This window comes from Lasioglossum baleicum, chromosome 18 (assembly GCF_051020765.1).
Source record: "Lasioglossum baleicum chromosome 18, iyLasBale1, whole genome shotgun sequence".
In the NCBI taxonomy this organism is placed as follows: Eukaryota; Metazoa; Arthropoda; class Insecta; order Hymenoptera; family Halictidae; genus Lasioglossum; species Lasioglossum baleicum.
In genome coordinates this window covers 4161360-4181032 of record NC_134946.1, presented here as the reverse complement: position 1 = coordinate 4181032, position 19673 = coordinate 4161360, and the positions used below count along the sequence as shown (strand labels likewise).

At 38.0% G+C, this 19673-nt stretch overlaps 2 protein-coding genes across 6 annotated transcripts in view; one reads left to right on the top strand and one right to left on the bottom strand.

Moving 5' to 3' along the window:
- Flo2 (flotillin-2) overlaps positions 1-19673 on the bottom strand; it is a 181376-nt gene that overhangs the window by 121528 nt on the left and 40175 nt on the right. The window lies entirely within an intron of this gene.
- Positions 8633-19609, top strand: LOC143218104 (glucose dehydrogenase [FAD, quinone]). 2 transcript variants are annotated; one of them, XM_076443099.1, is made up of 4 exons: positions 8633-9140; positions 14067-15102; positions 15485-15668; positions 16367-19609. In XM_076443099.1, the coding sequence occupies exons 2-4, from the start codon at positions 14698-14700 to the stop codon at positions 17671-17673; spliced, it is 1896 nt and encodes a 631-aa protein (XP_076299214.1). In that variant the 5' UTR covers positions 8633-9140; positions 14067-14697; the 3' UTR covers positions 17674-19609. The 2 variants fall into 2 exon arrangements, with proteins under 2 accessions (XP_076299214.1, XP_076299215.1); XM_076443100.1 differs by lacking the exon at positions 8633-9140 and having other exon boundaries at positions 13189-15102.

Genomic DNA, 19673 nt, shown 5'->3' with positions numbered 1-19673 from the left:
GTTAAACATTTCTTATTATAATTCTGTCAAATCGACGAATTTTGAAAAACCAAATGATAACAACCATAACATAGACCTTTAGTATTCATATATTTAAGAAGTTTCGAAGTGGCCACCCTTTGAGCCGATTCAGAGGCTCAAACGTGTTTTGAAATTTTCGGCTATGGGCCGCAGCTCTTCTGACGTCATTCGGTCCCACACCCGGCGCAGAGATTTTTTCAGCGACTCGAAACTTTTATGGGGCTGAGCAGAGGCCCATGGCCTCCAAAATCGACCACACGCTGGAGTTCATAGAGTTGAGATCCGGTGAGTACGGCGGCCATTCCGCAGATGTGATGAAACCTGGAAAATGGGATTTGCTACGGTTTTCGTGGATCAAGGGGTCAAAATCAACCAAGAAGTGTATCGACGGGACATTCTCGAAGCCGTCGTACTTCTGTAGGCCCAACAGCACCTCGCCGATCCGGAATGGACGTTACAGCAGGATTCCGCGCCGGCCCACAGGGCGAAAACGACTCAGGAGTGGTGCAAAGCCCATTTTCCAGGTTTTCATCACATCTGTGGAATGGCCGCTGTACTCACCGAATCTCAACCCGATGGACTACAGCGTGTGGTCGATTTTGGAGGCCAGGGCCTGTGCTCGGCTCCACAAAAATTTGGAATCATTGAAAAAATCTCTGTACCAGGAGTGGGACCGAATGACGTCAGAAGAGCTGCGGCCCATTGCCGAAAATTTCAAGACACGTTTGAGCCTCTGTATCGGCGCAAAAGAGTGGCCATTTCGAAACTTCTTAAATATATGAATACTAAACGTCCATGTTATGGTTGTCATTATTTAGTTTTTCAAAATTCGTCAATTTGACAGAATTATAATAAGAAATGATTAACTCCGTTATTTCTTGTCACGCTGTATGTTATTCTTAAAAAACTCTAAGAATTCACATGTCGTATAATTTAATAGACATTTTAACAATGTCGATTGTGATCTTTGATAAAAGTTTGTTCTTGCAAAACCTTTAAAGTGTTTTAATTAGGTCATCTTCGTCGGACCATGTGACGTGGTATGTTGATGTAAATGTGAGAATATTTAACAGTGGGAAACTGTTACACAGTAGAACGAGCCTTTCTGTTGCAAGGTTATACGTTATTTTTTATACTTCTGGCTCTGGCTCATGCTTGATTAACAAGATATATAAACCAGAGCAGGACAAGTCTGACGAGTTGATGCATCTAGTGCAGTGGTCGGCAACGGTTGCACCGTTCAGCCCGATTTCGAGGCCCGTGCTTCCCGCGCGTCTCGCTCCCCGTTACGACCCAAGTGCTCAAGGCCCGTAACGTTTAAAATGCGCGTACAACGGTGCAGCTGTTGCCGACCATTGAATCTAGTGCAACAGGATTAACTAAACAATTAACTGATGTATCTTGTTGCACTAGATGCATCTATTAGTGTTTTATAATAAATCTAATAGCGTTTCTTGTTAACCCTTTCAGCTGCTGGAAAAAGAATTTCTTATACCATTTCGGAGTTTACCGAACAGTATTAATGGATATAGGAGGTATTTTCGCGATCGCACTATTTGAAAGAATGGTAATTATTTTTCTCGGCGCTCAGGTTCGATCAATTTCTACACTAAATGAATATAGCTTGAGGGGCATGAAACGTTATAGTCCGGGTTCGAACCAAATAACGCTTCCGATTCGGGTTTGAATCTGCAAAGATGCCCAATGCTATTTTATTGGAGGAAAACAAAGGTGGAGTGTTTCGTCCCAGGCCCGCTAGAGGACTCATCAGTGAGGCTATCCAGCGGACCCTGCCTTAGACAACAAATGTCATGAGGAAAGTTCTTAATATACTAATTGGTGTCAGTTTAGTAACTTGTGAGAAAGTCTTGTTCAACCGCTTGTCCATCTTGCGGACGTTTGTCGAACCAAGGCTTTAACTCTAATTTTTCGCCATCTATAAGATATAGGAGGTATTTTCGCGATCGCACTATTTGAAAGAATGGTAATTATTTTTCTCGGCGCTCAGGTTCGATCAATTTCTACACTAAATGAATTAGTATTAATGGAATTAGCGACTCCGGCTCAGCGTCTAAAGGCGCTGTTCGCAGTCAAAGGGTTAATCAAGCATAAGCCAGACCCAGAAGCATGAGAAATAACGTGCAACCTTGTAACAAAAAGGCAATTTTGTAGAACGAGCAGTTTTATGGAAAAATACGTATGTACAGGCTGTGGTAAAAAGTGTGATCTAAAGAAGAGATCTATGGCTCTTGGAGGATCTAGGGTATCGAACGATGATTAACTGTATTTCTTTAGTAACCATTAGCATAATGAAGGTTACATGTTTCTCTGGGACTAAGAGTGAGAGGCAGTATCGCCAGATCAAGATTTATGTCCCGCGATGTCGCGTGATTAATCCGATACTGGAGAGGGTTACTTTTTCCCCTTAATTTCAGTCAATTCCCCTGATCCGGCGACTCTGGCGAGAGAGGAAAGGTTTGAATCTATAAATCATCTGCAGAATAAGTGCAAGGTAAACAAAGATACCTCTTTGTAATTACAATGTGAATGAAAATACCTCTTTATAAATACAATCTAAATAAAAATAACTCTTTGTATTTGTATGAATTTCGCGTATGATATTCAGGTGAGTTTCGTAGTTCGATAAAATAGCAAAATAAAAGAATACAATTACCGTATCAAACACCGGCTAATGGCGATGATCAACACATGCGCGCGAGTCGACTACGGTAGCGTGTGCCACGTCGCGGCCAATTAAAACCGGGGAACTTTCGCTCGAAGGGTCTTTCCCAATTTTTGAATAAGTCGGGACATGGTGTGCTACCGTGATGCGGACGCGATATTATGGAACTGGAGTGAAAAAGGTGGATACCCTAACCGGTCGATTTCAAAATCGTCCGGGCGAAAGTGAAATTTTTCTATCGGATGTGTAATACGGGTGAGGACGAGCAGAAGACGGAACTAGGGATACTCGGGTAGTAGGAACCAGAGAAAGCAGATGTTTTGCAAGGCTGTTGCTCGAAACCGCGACAGTCTCGAAAATATGAAATCGATAGCACGTGGGCAAAAAAAGGAGAACGCCAGTCTCGTAATCGACTCGTTCGATCCGCTTGCGTATCTATTTCCCAAAGATAAAAATCTTTTTTTTTCACCTTTTTTCGTTATTTCTCTATTTTTCGAGATACTTCGTTTTATACTCCCCTTGAGCCCTTTGGAGGTATATAAAAACGCAACAAAATTTTTGAATATTTGACAAGACATAATTCTTACTAAATTAATGCAATTACCAAAGTTTGGGTTCGATTCACTGCACCGTTTGAGAATTATAGCAACTTAAAGTTTGCACATTTTAACACGTCGTCTTATGGAGAATTCATAAAATTCCACTTCAAACCCTATTTAATTCTTGAAAAGACGCAACTAGAAACTCCAGTTTTCTTATATGTATATATAGTAAAGATTATGTAATTAATTATGTTCAAAATTTATTCGGATTCACTAAACAGTTACAGAGCAAAAAATTATAAGCTGTTACAAAACGCCAAATTTATCGTGTTGTCATCTCACTAGCATGGAAAGGCGACAACTGTGTAGACCACTGAATATAGCTACAATCAGAGGGTACAATTATTCGCAAGTCACTTACAATTTTTTATAATATGAAGAGACACAATTTGATTAAAAAATAAATATAACCTGAAATTCACTAATTAAACGAAAGCTTTTTAAATTAATCTATTTTTTTAAGGCAAAATATACTCATGAATGGCTTTCATTGCCAATATATAGATGGATTTCGAATTTCTTGTACTTTTGTCTATGCCATAGCAAACTATGGCACTGTTACCCAGTCGAAAAAACTAATTTCATTTTGTAAACACATTCATGAATATGCATCTTTGCAATTTCAAAATGATTGTAAATTAAAAATATTAGAATCTAGTGTTAATGAAAATCACAGATTTAGGAAAAAATTCCCTTCAACTAAAAGACTCCTGATTCCACGAATAAGATAAAAATGTTATTGGATACCCCAGAGACGAATAACTTCATCAATCGATTGAATCGGTCTCCGATTTTTGGATGGTTTCTTTTTTTAACCAACGATTGACGATTAACTTCATCAATCGATTGAATCAATCGTCGATTTTTCGATGATTTCTTTTTTTTAATCGTACACATTAATCAATCAATCATGATTAAAATTTTAATCGATTAATGCCGAACTCTGTTGGATACAAATCTGCTGATATTTTCAAATTAATAAAATGTTATAGTTCGTGCCATAGATTCGATATTTATAAATACACGCGAAACAATAATATCATGTGCAAATCATGTCGTCTACCGCATTATAAAATTAACAAGAAGTGACACATAAACCATTAAATACTCTGGAGCGGAAACTCCAATTATGCAGAGTCCAAGTTTGCACAATATCTTCGGACTTCACCATAGCAGAGATAACGACGCCTATAAATAAAGGAAAAAATTAAAGAAAAAGGCCCGTTGTTTCTCATCCTTCGAGTGTTTCTGCACAGTCATTCCTGTCCCACTTTTTCAATCGAGTCCGTCATTTCAACGTAATGGAGGATAAAGGATTTCGTGGACAAGACCACGTACACCGCAAAATTTGATCCGCCTGCGAAACCGAAAATTAGAATGACCCAGATCCTAGTCCGCTGTAACATAATGGATCCATCTTCTGGCCAATTAATTACGTAACCGAGCCAAGCGACGAGAATCATTGGCCCGTGGCGAAGTTTTGATCGGTCATGTGTGAAGGTGATCGACCAATCGCCGTGAACTTGATACCCGATATCGCAGTACTAAGATCAATATTGCTTTACAATTAATTTTTATAATTTTCATATTGTTATTGGGGTATCAGAATATCTAGAGGCTTGCTCTTTATTTGATTATCTTCCATATAACGCTTCGGTGGTACAATGTTTCTACAATTCCGTAAAAATTCACGAAGATAGCGTGTAATTTTTTATACTGTATATAAAATGCTAATTACGGCCCTGACTGCAGCGCACACGCGTTCAGTACCCGGAGAAAGCATTAATAGTTTCGTGCAATCATCGTAAGCTACTAGTTTCGGTTGACAATGCGTGTCTTCCGACGAAATTATTTGCTCAAGACTGCTCCTGCGAGCAAACACGGACCATTAGAGAACAGTACGTCGCAAACTTGCTGTAACTCTACACATAACTGTTCTGCTTGAAAGAAAAAGTCTACGGTTCACGGATATATGTATACTTCTTTGTGGTGCACACGTATCTCCTTTCTCGTTTTGTTACGTTGCCACTTAACGATACGATACTGCGTTGGTGCAGTGACAGTCGCGTGAATTTTATGATTTTCGCGTACGGTTGCAATGGACTGCTGCGGTAGGTAAGAGATCAAACATTTCAGACATATTGTGGATACTGTTTTGTAATGCTTGTTTGGATTTGATAAATTTTAGAAGACTGATGCAATCTACAAATGGCTAGGTTTATTGGAGTAATTCATTTCTGTCGTTGTACTTACATAAATAAATCGAATAAAAAAGATTTCGGACATTTTGTGGATACTTTGTGGATCTTACAATACCTAATTTCAATTTGACGAATTTTGGAAGACTGATGTAATCTAGAATGGCTGGTTTTATTGGAGTAATTCATTTCTGTCGTTGTACTTACATAAACAAATCGAATAAAAAAGATTTCAGACATTTTGTGGATACTTTGTGGATCTTACAATACCTAATTTCAATTTGACGAATTTTGGAAGACTGATGTAATCTAGAATGGCTGGTTTTATTGGAGTCATTCATTTCTGTCGTTGTACTTACATAAATAAATCGAATAAAAAAGATTTCAGACATTTTGTGAATACTTTGTGGATCTTACAATACCTAATTTCAATTTGACGAATTTTGGAAGACTGATGTAATCTAGAATGGCTGGTTTTATTGGAGTAATTCATTTCTGTCGTTGTACTTACATAAATAAATCGAATAAAAAAGATTTCAGACATTTTGTGAATACTTTGTGAATCTTACAATACCTAATTTCAATTTGACGAATTTTGGAAGACTGATGTAATCTAGAATGGCTGGTTTTATTGGAGTAATTCATTTCTGTCGTTGTACTTACATAAATAAATCGAATAAAAAAGATTTCAGACATTTTGTGAATACTTTGTGAATCTTACAATACCTAATTTCAATTTGACGAATTTTGGAAGACTGATGTAATCTAGAATGGCTGGTTTTATTGGAGTAATTCATTTCTGTCGTTGTACTTACATAAATAAATCGAATAAAAAAGATTTCAGACATTTTGTGAATACTTTGTGGATCTTACAATACCTAATTTCAATTTGACGAATTTTGGAAGACTGATGTAATCTAGAATGGCTGGTTTTATTGGAGTAATTAATTTTTGTCGTTGTACTTACATAAATAAATCGAATAAAAAAGATTTCAGACATTTTGTGAATACTTTGTGGATCTTACAATACCTAATTTCAATTTGACGAATTTTGGAAGACTGATGTAATCTAGAATGGCTGGTTTTATTGGAGTAATTAATTTTTGTCGTTGTACTTACATAAATAAATCGAATAAAAAAGATTTCAGACATTTTGTGAATACTTTGTGGATCTTACAATACCTAATTTCAATTTGACGAATTTTGGAAGACTGATGTAATCTAGAATGGCTGGTTTTATTGGAGTAATTCATTTCTGTCGTTGTACTTACATAAATAAATCGAATAAAAAAGATTTCAGACATTTTGTGGATACTTTGTGGATCTTACAATACCTAATTTCAATTTGACGAATTTTGGAAGACTGATGTAATCTAGAATGGCTGGTTTTATTGGAGTAATTCATTTCTGTCGTTGTACTTACATAAATAAATCGAATAAAAAAGATTTCAGACATTTTGTGAATACTTTGTGGATCTTACAATACCTAATTTCAATTTGACGAATTTTGGAAGACTGATGTAATCTAGAATGGCTGGTTTTATTGGAGTAATTCATTTCTGTCGTTGTACTTACATAAACAAATCGAATAAAAAAGATTTCAGACATTTTGTGGATACTTTGTGGATCTTACAATACCTAATTTCAATTTGGCGAATTTTGGAAGACTGATGTAATCTAGAATGGCTGGTTTTATTGGAGTAATTCATTTCTGTCGTTGTACTTACATAAATAAATCGAATAAAAAAGATTTCAGTCAATCAATGCTTAATTTGAATTTGATAAATTTTGGAAGACTGATGTAATCTATAAATTACTAGCTTTATTGGAGTAATTAATTTTTGTCGTTGTAGTAACATAAATAAAATGGATTTTTTCCTTTGTATTTTGAGGACCCCATGTGAATGTTCATATCTACTTTAAATTAGGAATACAGTTTTTCTCCGCTATAAGACGACGACGCTTGTTTCGCAATAAGAATATCGCCACCCCTTCGTCCTCTATTCTTCTCCAACAAAAGATATGGCCGCTTGACCGACTAGTTTGTAGTTTGCCGCTACGTGCAAGCCTGTTTTTGTTCGAACATTTTTTATTCTCTTACTCATTATGAAAATCCAATCATGCTATTTACAATTGCTCGTATCCGGGAGCTACTCGACTAATGAGATCCATTGGCTAATTCATTTTAATGATAGTATTGTAGAGCACATAGCGTTTTTATTGGCAATATTAAAACATTTTAATAACTAGCGTGCCATTTATGTGTCGCCGTGACACGAAACCGTATATTAGGTCCGTGGGAATAAAAAGTTTGGTCATGCCGGCGGCTGTATAAGCAAATACTTTCATTCAATAAGTATTGATATTTATTCATGAGTACTTTTTACAAATGTGATGCATCGATGGCAGTTTGTTTTATTTTAACACTAAACCTACCACGAGGGGTCAAACGAACCATTTTGGATTTTTTGTTTGACAATTATTGAAATTGTAAAGGTGTTTCCATGGTAATTCATTGAATACATTTGTTGGCTCCAGTATATATTATAGTAAAAAAAAGCACCAAATATAAATAAATTTAATTTTGCTATTTTTATAATACTATACACATCAGCCACTTTTGATAGGTTTAGTGTTTCATTACGTGTAGTTAATAAGTACATATAGATATTAAAATTGTTGAACTTAATTATATTAATATATTGAGTCTTGAACAGCTGAGATCCTTTCTTAAACATTTTTTTTCAGGTGGAGCCGTCAAGGACATACGGAGGTTAACTCTATTTTTCCAAATAGACCGATATGATTGTTTATGTGTCTCAAGATGATTACGATGATCAATCCTGAAGGTCACTCAAGGTCAACTGCACTAGAATATAAATCAAAGCACATTTCGAACATTTAGCACTAAACCTACCACTACCGGTCGATTGACCGGTATTATATTTTTCATTTTACAATTATTAAAATTATTTAGTTGCCTACATGGAAACTGATTCAATAACATTCTCTATCCCAGCACATATTCTACTAAAAATTGTACAAAATTTAAATGAATAGAGCCTTGTCATTTTCATAAGCTGAAACATTTTTATCGCGTTTAGTGCTCGGTAAGTTTAGTGTTAAAAAAAGATGTCCGACGATGGAGAACAGGTCGACCGACTTTGCACCTTAGAGATCAGCGATCGCGGTGGTGACAAGGGGAGAAAAAGATACGCGAAGAAGAGAAGCGATAGATCCCAAGGCCAGGAGAAATGGAAGAGGTCAGAAAAATGTTGATCGCACCCCGATGGTCAAAGGTGCAAGTACATGCCGCAGGTAGCCTTTCTGGCTGCTAAAGTGGTGGTAGTAGCCGGCGTACTGTTTATACGTAGAACGCAATGTTCGAACACTCAGTCCGTCGCTTTCTCTGCGTCCGCGAGCTGCTCGATCGTCTTGATTCACGTGGTTTCGGGATCGAGGTGCGTGGTCCACGAGATCGATGCGTTTTCGTAAGACATCGAGATGTGTAGACGAGGTAGACATCGGTAGAGCACCGTCACGCCACCAATTGTTCCAGTGAGAAAGAGAGGGGCATAGGATACTATATACATCGTGGATTCAATAGGTTTGCCGCTGACACATCGTTACTCGCTGGTAAAAGTTCTTTCATTAACGAATCGGGTTACATCTGGGCCGACCTTTACGAGGTTCCAGTACAATACGTATAAGGGGCTCATAAAATTGTTTTAACACTAAACCTACCACTGCCGGTCAAACGACCGGTTTTGTATTTTTAATTTCACAATTGTTGAAATTATTAAGTTGCTTACATGGAAATTGTTTCGATCGATCTCTTTATCCAAGCAGATATTGTAATAAAAATGGCAAAAAACTCTAAATACGTAGAGTCATGTCAGTTTTAGAAGCTAAAATATTTTCATCGCTTAAAAGTAACTGGTACATGTTCCCTTATAAAAATGACAAGATTGATTTTATTTAGATTTTGTGCGGCCCCTAGTGTAATACATACTCTACTAAGGATATGTACAACCATTCCTTATGAAATCATTTTTATTATTTCAATAATTGTAAAATACAAAATCTGGGACCGGTCATTTTGAACGGTGGTGGTAGGTTTAGTGTGTTAAAACACTGTATATGTATTTACTGTACATCTAAAATACACAGTGGATCCAAAGAATATTTGAATGAAACGTTAAATTGTTTAAAAACACTGTACATGTATCCAAAGAATATATGTATATTTGAAGGAAGGTTATAGGTTCATTTTATGAAAAAATTTCCATGGTTATTATTTAGTAAAAATTCGAGTACAGAAGAAACAATCAATATATAGAATATAATAATATACATTTCCAGCGTTCACTTTTTATTAATAGTTAATTTAGTAAAGAAATATCATTCTGGGGCATTTAAATTATTTTATCCTGGGACATTTAAATTATTTTTCCTTATGGAAATTCAGATTGGAAAACGTATTTGTATCCTTTTTATAGTAATCTGTTTTATAGGATTCCATGTGGAAAATTGTTTCGAACAAAATGATAGCAGAAAAGTATCGGTGCATGTGCCTAGCCGGCAACACGTGTCGAATAAGTTTCCGCGAACCCACTCTATCATTGTGTTTAGCTTTCACGTTTGAGTGAATCTCGTAGTTGGTAGATGGATAAGACTGTTTAGTATGTTGTTGATGTTTTCTTCTAGCAGAGTTCCAAGAAAGCTTCTAATTTATTACCGGTTTCTAGTTTCTGCCATATATGTTTAAGAGAGTGAATATTAAATTTTCTTTATTTTTACTCTGGCAAATATTATAATTGACGGTCTAGTCCTAGGTGTGGCGTCTAATTTCTGTTAGAATGATCATCCTTGACGCAAGAAAATCATCTCTGAGTAGTTCTCACAGATAGGGCATTCTCTCCTAGTATGGCGTGAATAATTTTCGCGGTCTCTCTGTTAGCGTATTGCTATGGTTAAACTCAAGCTAGAGAGCGCGTCATTAAATATTTATTCTTTGTTCAATTCGACATTTTTCTCATACTTATCATACGTTTGTTAGATTAATTTGTTTCATGAATTCAATTATTTTACTCTGTATTTTTGAGACGTGCAGTGCATTCGTCGCGCAGCAACCGTGACGCAACATCGCCCCAAATGATTTATCACAGGTCCAATCGAAAGTCGAGGAGCATTTTTGTAATTCTTCTGTTGCAATAACAAAACATTCTTAAGGTTCGTAATATAGTATTTTCACCAGTTTTTACTATAAAACATAAAAATATCTAAGATGTGCCTTTGTGTTCCGGTGTGTATTATTATTAGGTTGTTGCATACGAAATATCCGACATTAAAAAATACTATTATAACCTGCAGGTACACCACTGTGCAAAAGAAAGAAGCACCCGGTACAATCACACAAATAGACTGCGGATCTTCGTGCAAAATAAAAAATGTTTCCATTGATTGCAAGACACAGGAGCCAAATTAAATCTTGTTAATACCTCCACTGTTTTGAATTGTACGTACCCATTTTTGTCATAAATGCATAAAATCCGCAGTCTAATTGTGTAAGATATAATGACAAACAATATCTTTACGTAGAAATTGTATTGTACAATGATTGATTTATTGCATTTGCAGTATTAGATAATCCGCAATAACACATATTCTCAGAACTATTCAACGATTCAGCGAAATCCTTAATCAGAACTTACTGTGTTATTATTTGATTTTTTACGCTGTTCTATTAAATATGGCCGGGTGCTTCTTTCTTTTGCACAGCAGTGTATATTACACTGTACCATTTTGGGACAGAGTTGCCAGATGAGTGGAACTGACTCGAATTGAGGGGAAGAAGTTACCCCTTCTCTGCCAGTACCGGATTAGTCACGTGACGCGCCACGTGATCGAGTAGCGCCGTAGAAGGGGAAGGGTGGAGTGGGGGGATACAAGTCTAAATCTGGCGACTCTGTTTTAGGGTATGAAGCTGATCTTTAAGGCTACATCTTCAATTTTTATCTTATAAATGAAGAAGGTACAATCAAGAAATACTTGGGAAAAAGTTTTCTTAACGTCACCGTCAGGAGTCAGACACACACCTCGTATGCAACCTAATATGTCATTCTGCATTTTTGAAGCGTGCACTGAGAATGCCAAAAGGGGGCAGAAAGTGTGTCGCTATGTCGCCCAAAAAAGTTTGATCGGCACCAAGAGTCGCGCGAACGATAAGTATGACGATGTCCCCGGTGTTCGCATTGTTGAAAGAAGAAAGCTACTGGCGGACGACGCGAGATTACTTCGAATTGTTCCGCGTGTGCTCGGCTCCTCGTTGTAAATGCAAAGAGGCCGTGTCGGCGACGGGAAGGCTCTGTGTTGGTGAATGAAGCTGGTTAACATGCAAGTGAGAATCGCCGTTTCGGAGTTTCTCATTTATTGTCTCCAAATATCGTCGGCGGCAGTGTGTAAAACAGTCTGGAATTAGATTATGTTTCTCGTTAAAAGAGCACACTTTGAGGCGCGTGCTAAGTGGCTCTATCGCGATCATCTTAATCGTCCGTATCGTTAGCTCTTCGTGTGGAAGGTGTCCAGGGCCGGTTTAGGATTTACACAGGCCCTAGGCAATCTAGAATATCGTCTTCTCAAATCAGACCAGGTGTGGGCCATTTCTAGACATTTTTTTACGAGAAAATTAGGCAATGCAACGATCCAAGGTCCTCCGAGCCGATTAATGGATTGCATGATTTTATGCATTCATGAGAAAAATGTAAATATTATATAATATTTTCACTACATTCAAACTATTCGGGAAAAATGTAAATTTATATTTATCCACTGTGTCTTGTAATTGATGCGCGAACTTTTTATTTTGCATAAAGAGCCGCGAATTAAAAGTTGCGAATTTTTTTATTCGCCGACTTTCTAGTTTCTGGTGAAAAATTTAGAAACACTGTTGTGTCATTTTCAGCCTGTTAGACACATTAAAAAAGAATTGTGGCTATTAATCGTAAGGGAAGAGGAACTCAGTGATACTGTGTGTCATTTCAGCGTGTCGTAACATGTTAAAAATACACTATTAACTGTTACTTAATTGTTACGTCACTGATGTAATAGGAAACTCCAATAAAATGAAAAAACTTCCACTATTGCTTCATAGTTCCTTAATCTGGTTTATGCCAAATGTTTCGTAGGCTCTCGATAAGTACATCGTTGCAACTGCGTCGAATCTCAACGGTCATAAACACATGTTAGTGTTACTATTCCAATGTTAATTCGGCGAACAAGGTAAAATGATCACGTAACATTCAAAATTTCTCCTTAAGCGTTGAACACGTCACCGATGAACGTATTTGCATAACAGAATCTCAACTGGGATCGCATTATGCGTATACACATATGTAAAACATGTGGTTCGTTTACTATGAAAGTGGCGCTAATTGCAGGTATGCGAAACAGGCTATAAGCTGATATAGACACCAACGGATTTTATGAATTTATTGTCAGAACGAGTAAGTGCTATTTAAAACAGTAAAAATGTTGAAATTATTTATCTATTATTTTCAGCTTGTTGAAATCATTAAAGTAGGAATAAAAAATGTCCGTCTAGTAAAATAAATAAAACATAACAAAACAAAAATGTAAATATATGTATATTAAATTAATATATTATTAAAATACATAAAAAAAAATTAAATACATTAAAAATCATTGAAGTAGGAATAAAATGTTTTTCTAGTAAAATAAATAAAACATAACGAAAAAGATGTAAATATATAATACATTAAATTAATATGGTATTATTAGAATATAATATATATGTATAACAAAATAATGTAAGTGGAACACATATAATCTGCCAGGTATTAGAAAATATTTCATCATGGGACGTTAGTCAAGTCCACCCAATAGCTATAAAGAATAGTTTATATCAGTTGATCCGATCAAAGTACATCATGTTGGAGAAATGATTCTGTGTAATCAGCAAGAGTATCAAAAGACAGCCTCCTATATACATTCCCCGGCTATCTTGGAATTCTACCAAACTATCTCGCGTTTAATTCCCATCAAAATGAGCCGATTGCCCTAAATTTCCCTTGACAAGAGACGAAACCACAAAAAGTTGCTCAATCTTTGCCACACACCCAGGTTCCCAGAAGTCAAAGTTAAAATTCCTACAATCCCATACGTTTCATTTCGTGTGGATTTTTCATGGGAATATGGAAAATATGGTCACCCGATAACTTCAATACAAAATCAGCAATTTTTTAAACACCGATATCGATAAAATAATATCTCGTTAACTATCAGGCATAGGACATATGAAGGTCAATACATATTTACGCAGAATTCGATACTCTAACGATCCATGACACAAAACATAGATCTTTCCATTGGAAGAGATCAAGGTGACCGTGAAATCTCCGAAACACCTTCGCGCATGTAGAAAGTGTTTACATCACAAGATTTCGCTCTCTATACCATGCAACTTTCGTATACGTATTGTTTTTGTTTAATTAGAAAAGAATTTTTCCTGCGTTATTCACGGCGCGTTCTCTGTTATTGCAGATGCCCTCGGGAAGCCGTAGAAGGAATCATCGGACGACATAAGCCGGCACTTCTAGTTCATTGCCTCCGCGAGACCGCATTAAGGACATTCTCGCAGATGCAAGTCGATCCCTTTTTATGGCGATCAGGAGCAACGAAAAGCGTGCATTTGTTCTACATCCGAAGATAAAGAGCTATAATGACTTGACCCAGTGCCGGCGCCGCACTGACATTTACCCGGCATGAGATCGCTGCCATTTTCTGAGGACCTGTTTCGCTCATTCGGCTGTCGAGCAACAAATTTATCAAATTAACCGAACGTCGTGGAACGTTGATTGTTTCACTTATTTTATAAATTAGAGAGAATAAAATAACTGGGAAATTGTGCCTCCGCTACAAAATACCAAATAGACGATCGTAGACGTTGAAAATATTACGTTAAATGTGAGAAAATAAAATATTTTATAAATTGAATCTTTCGGAGCTACCGAAATGTTGATGTTGAGGATTGCATTGCAAATGAGAACGTACACATCAATCACAGAAAACAGTTAAGGAAGGAATATTTGTTGCAGAATCTATTCTGTCGCCTTTAATTGTTCGAATTACATGAAAAAGAAAGAAAACATTTTGAGATAAAAATAGCAGAGCCATGGGGATCGTGACAGCGACCACGATAGCCATAAAGGGCGCCACGTTGCTTCTAGGCAAAGTAGCCATAATCCCCATATTGATTGCAGCGATAGCATACTTTAATTACGATTTAATGGATCCGGAGAAGCAGCCGAAGGTCACGAAGAATTTGATGAAGGAGTATGATTTTATTGTGGTGGGGGGTGGGTCGGCCGGTAGCGTGGTTGTTAATCGACTTTCGGAGAACCCCGAATGGAAAGTATTGTTGCTGGAGGCTGGCGGACACGAGACTGAGATTACCGATGTGCCGATACTATCGCTGTATTTGCATAAGAGCAAAGTAGATTGGCAGTATAGGACCCAGCCGCAGGACTCGGCGTGCCAGGCTATGGTTGATCGCAGGTGCTGCTGGACCAGGGGAAAGGTAAAGGAATTTCCCATCGAATCGATGGATTTCCAAAGATTTTTTTAACAAAATCAGATTGAAGTTGGCGGCTTTTGTGAATTATGATTGCAATTACCAGATGGAGTTGCAAGTATTGTGGTGAGATGACGAGGTCCTTGACAGCAATGAGATGAGGGGAGGGAGCACGAATTGAGGGGAAGAAGTTACCCTCTCCAGTAGTAGGGGAAGGTAGAGTGGGGACACAAAGTCTAGTCCCGGGGACCTTCACGTCATCTCACCACAGTACCAATATATTGCCAATTTTTCGAGAATCGAAAACTTAGTGTTCACATACTCTCTGGACACACTGTATGTGTATTATTTTGTTGGGAATGGAATATGACAAAGTGTGAAATTCCAGGTCCTCGGTGGCTCGAGCGTACTCAACACAATGCTCTACATTCGAGGGAATCGACGTGACTTCGACCAATGGGAGAGTTTTGGAAATTATGGCTGGAGCTACAAGGATGTTCTGCCCTACTTCAAGAAGTCGGAAGACCAGAGGAACCCCTACTTAGCTCGGAATACTAAGTACCATGCCACCGGTAAGACAACGTCTCCAAAATCTGTATTGTATTATTCAAATTCTGTATTAATTCTAATATCAATATTAATTGAAACTGAACTGAGTAACATTAGCAATCATGTAATACATCTTTTTTGTAAACTGTAGCATCCGTTCAATTTTCTTGTAAACAGTAATCACGACAAGAGTCTACTACAACTCGTGCGAATTAGGTCAAGAGTTGTAATGCTCGATTCTAATCAAATGTCAACAAACCGGTCCGAGATAGTCCGTACATAAATAGAAGAAGTAGATTACGCAAAATAGAGATTATGTATAATTAATAAAAAAGATAAAAAAGATTACGTAATAGATTATGTAAAATAGAGATAAGCATACCGCGACAGAGATAGCATGCATAACTAACACCTGGGGTAGACTAATTTAGGTACGACAATTTATCGAAACGTATAAATAAAACAAAAAATTATTTTTCAAAAGAAAATTCAAAATTATGCAGGTCAGTGTGTTTTCACGTAGAATATAAATATGACCTTGAATGACCTTGAATAATTATAGTGAATGAATTCCTCGTGAAAAAGACTACCATTGTAGGCGTTTGAAAAGGGGTGGTTTCGTTCTAAAAAATGAAGATGAAAAAAAAATAAACGGGTACGATACAGTGTTGTAGCCACAATTTAGACCTCAACAACTGAAATCTTGTCAATGTTCTTCCAGGAGGTTACTTGACCGTCCAAAACTCCCCATACCACACCCCGTTGGGCGTCGCCTTCCTTCAAGCAGGTGAAGAGATGGGCTACGATCTGGTGGACGTGAACGGTGAGCAGCAAACAGGCTTCTCCTTCTACCAGTACACAATGCGACGAGGTGCCAGATGCAGCACAGGGAAAGCCTTCATCCGGCCGATCCAGTACCGCAAGAACTTCCACCTGTCCCTCTTCAGCCACGTGACCAAGGTCCTTATAGATCCCCGTACTAAACGAGCTTACGGCGTCGAATTCATTCGCGAAGGTCGCAAAGAGGTCGCCTACGCCAGAAAAGAAGTGATCCTCTCAGGTGGATCTGTCAACACTCCTCAGCTGTTGATGCTGTCAGGAGTGGGCCCCAGAGCCCACCTAGAACAAGTGGGGGTTCCCGTGATCCATGACTCCCCAGGAGTTGGCGAGAACCTACAGGATCACATCGCTATGGGCGGTTTAGCCTTTCTGATCGACTACCCAGTGAGCATCGTGATGAGCCGTTTGGTGAACATCAACTCTGCGATCAGGTACGCCGTCAACGAGGACGGTCCTTTGACCTCCAACGTGGGCCTGGAGGCAGTTGGATTCATCACCACCAAGTACGGCAATCAGAGCGACGACTGGCCTGACATATCGCTCATGTTAACAGCGTCGTCAACGAACTCCGATGGAGGGACTCATGTTAAAACGGCTCATGGGTTGACGGACGATTTTTATAACGACATTTACGGGAAGATTAATGAAAGAGATGTCTTCGGGGTCTTCCCCATGATCCTCCGACCTAAATCCCGAGGTCGCATTAAATTGAGAACGACGAATCCACTGGATCATCCGCTCATCTATCATAATTACCTGACACACCCAGACGACGTGGGCGTCCTCCGGGAGGGCGTGAAAGCTTCTATAGCGTTCGGGGAGACGAGTAGCATGAAGAGGTTCGGAGCCAGATTCCATAACAAGCCCATACCTAATTGCAAACATTTGCCACTGTACACCGATGAGTATTGGGACTGTGCTATCAGGCAGTACACTATGACGATCTACCATATGAGTTGCACCGCGAAGATGGGACCACGATCGGATCCATTGGCGGTTGTCGATCCTGAGCTGAGGGTCTATGGGGTGTCTGGGTTGAGGGTGATCGATGCGTCGATCATGCCCACGATTACTAATGGAAATATCAATGCGCCGGTGATCATGATCGGCGAGAAGGGCGCTGATATGATCAAGAAACAGTGGATGACGAGAAGCAAGAGAGACAATGTGACTGACAGTGGTTTTTAGTAAGATTCTTGTTGGAGAACTGTTTAAGTTTGAGAGATGGGGGTTTGGAAGGGGTTCCTATGAGGTGAGTTTTGTAGTTTGACGGCTCTAAATATAAAATTGTTTCCGTATTCGGAAATAAGTTATTCTGAAGCAACAAGTATAGCGGGCCAGGGCTACTTGCGGCTCGCGAGCCGCAGACAACTCCTCTCCCCACTCCTGAGTCCTCACCACCAAACTGTGGAGTCAGGAAATGGTGGAGAGATTAGTAGTGTATATATTATAATGTATATATGTATAGGGAATCCGTATCCTCGCAATCACGCGGGGCAAAGCACGGTAGGGGCAATATGAAGTAGTTGGTAGTGGGAATACCGGTGTGGTAGTGGGGTCTTTGAAGCGACAGCGGGGAAGAAGTTGTTCGGACCTGTCGTATGCAAGGGTGCCCCAGAGATTCCAATTTTAAACTTACCCACGTCTGCCACTTAAAACATTAGCATTTCTCCTTGAAACTTGGTGAAAGTTACAAATTAAAGTAGGCATTGAGCAGTGTAATTTACAAGTTTGTTTAACAATTTGAAGTTGTTATGTTACAAGGCTCACTCTTTACGATACAAATGAGTAATCCAAGGAATTCAACGAAAGCGTATCTTCACCGTTACGCGGCTACACACTTGTAATTAAAGATGTGTACTTTAGAAAATTGCACTGAATTTTCCACGAAACTAACAGTTACATTTACAGCTTCTAATTTGTGAATTGCTTAAATGGATTATTCATTTGTACTCTTTCCATGATGTATAAATTGTTATAATGTACAAGGTATCCCACAAAACTAGAACCTAAGCCTCGTGTACCTATGTACGTAGCTATTGTTACAAATTGTGGATGTGTATGCTATAAAAATATCAAAAATAGTCGTGACTAAACCGGCGTGATTTTAATTGTACAATAGTTAAGGATAATGTAGTATGATGATTGTAATTTATATGGAGTGTCCTAGGATCAATGACGCAGTCACAATATCGCTAAGCAGTTATATACTATTTATTGTTGATAGAATAAATAGCATAAGCCTGCTTTTGTATATTTATTTTAAACAATCAAATTGTTAGATGATAAGGTGTCGAACCATGTCCTATACAGTACCTTTCATTATTTAATTTTAATAACATGTTGAAGAGTTGTTTCCAGTGTTTCAATTCTACCTCCCGAAATCTTCGAAAAATCCTACGACTATGCAGACGTAAAAACGTTAAAAACAACATTCCCGGCACACGAAAGTTTCAATGTTTAATTTATTCGACCCTGTCTTCTCGGATGAAAAAATGTGCGAGTGCTTCGGCAAACTTGTTTTTAGCCATGCAGAAGTTACAACATAATCGATACTGCAGCGCATTGCTTCACCGTGGATCGCTCGTATGTGATCGACTAGCATTTCGGCCGATTTGAAAACTTGAACTGACACTGCCCCCGGTGCAGCCAGTTGCATAATTTTGACTGGATCCCGTCGAGTGATTGTTGGCCGCATACTTTCAAATCGCGTATCAACAATATGTATCAGATCACTCTGGAATTGCAAATTTTTCAAGTCAACGTATATACAGCGGATCCAAAAAGTATTTGGACTCAAAAAGAACAACTCTCTCGAGAAATTGTCGACATTTAAACTGCGATAATTTCGTTAAAGAAAATAATATAAATAAATATATAATGTACCTGGCCTCATTGTGAATCATGAAGATTTTTCAAATCGTAATTTTACTATTTTTCCATCAGTTAAATGTTTTTTAAAGTTCATTGGGAATATGTGAGAAAAGTATAAATGTGCGATCACTATCACGGTGAATGTGTTACAGTAGAAAATTGTACCACTGACATATGCAGGAAGTAATTTTCGATTACGTTACTCCACTATTACTGTGAAGATAATGTATCCACGCTTTCTTAGATGCGTCACAAGATGGAATAACTCGATTTCGACATTATTCTGACGTCAACGATTATCGTAACTCGTTTGG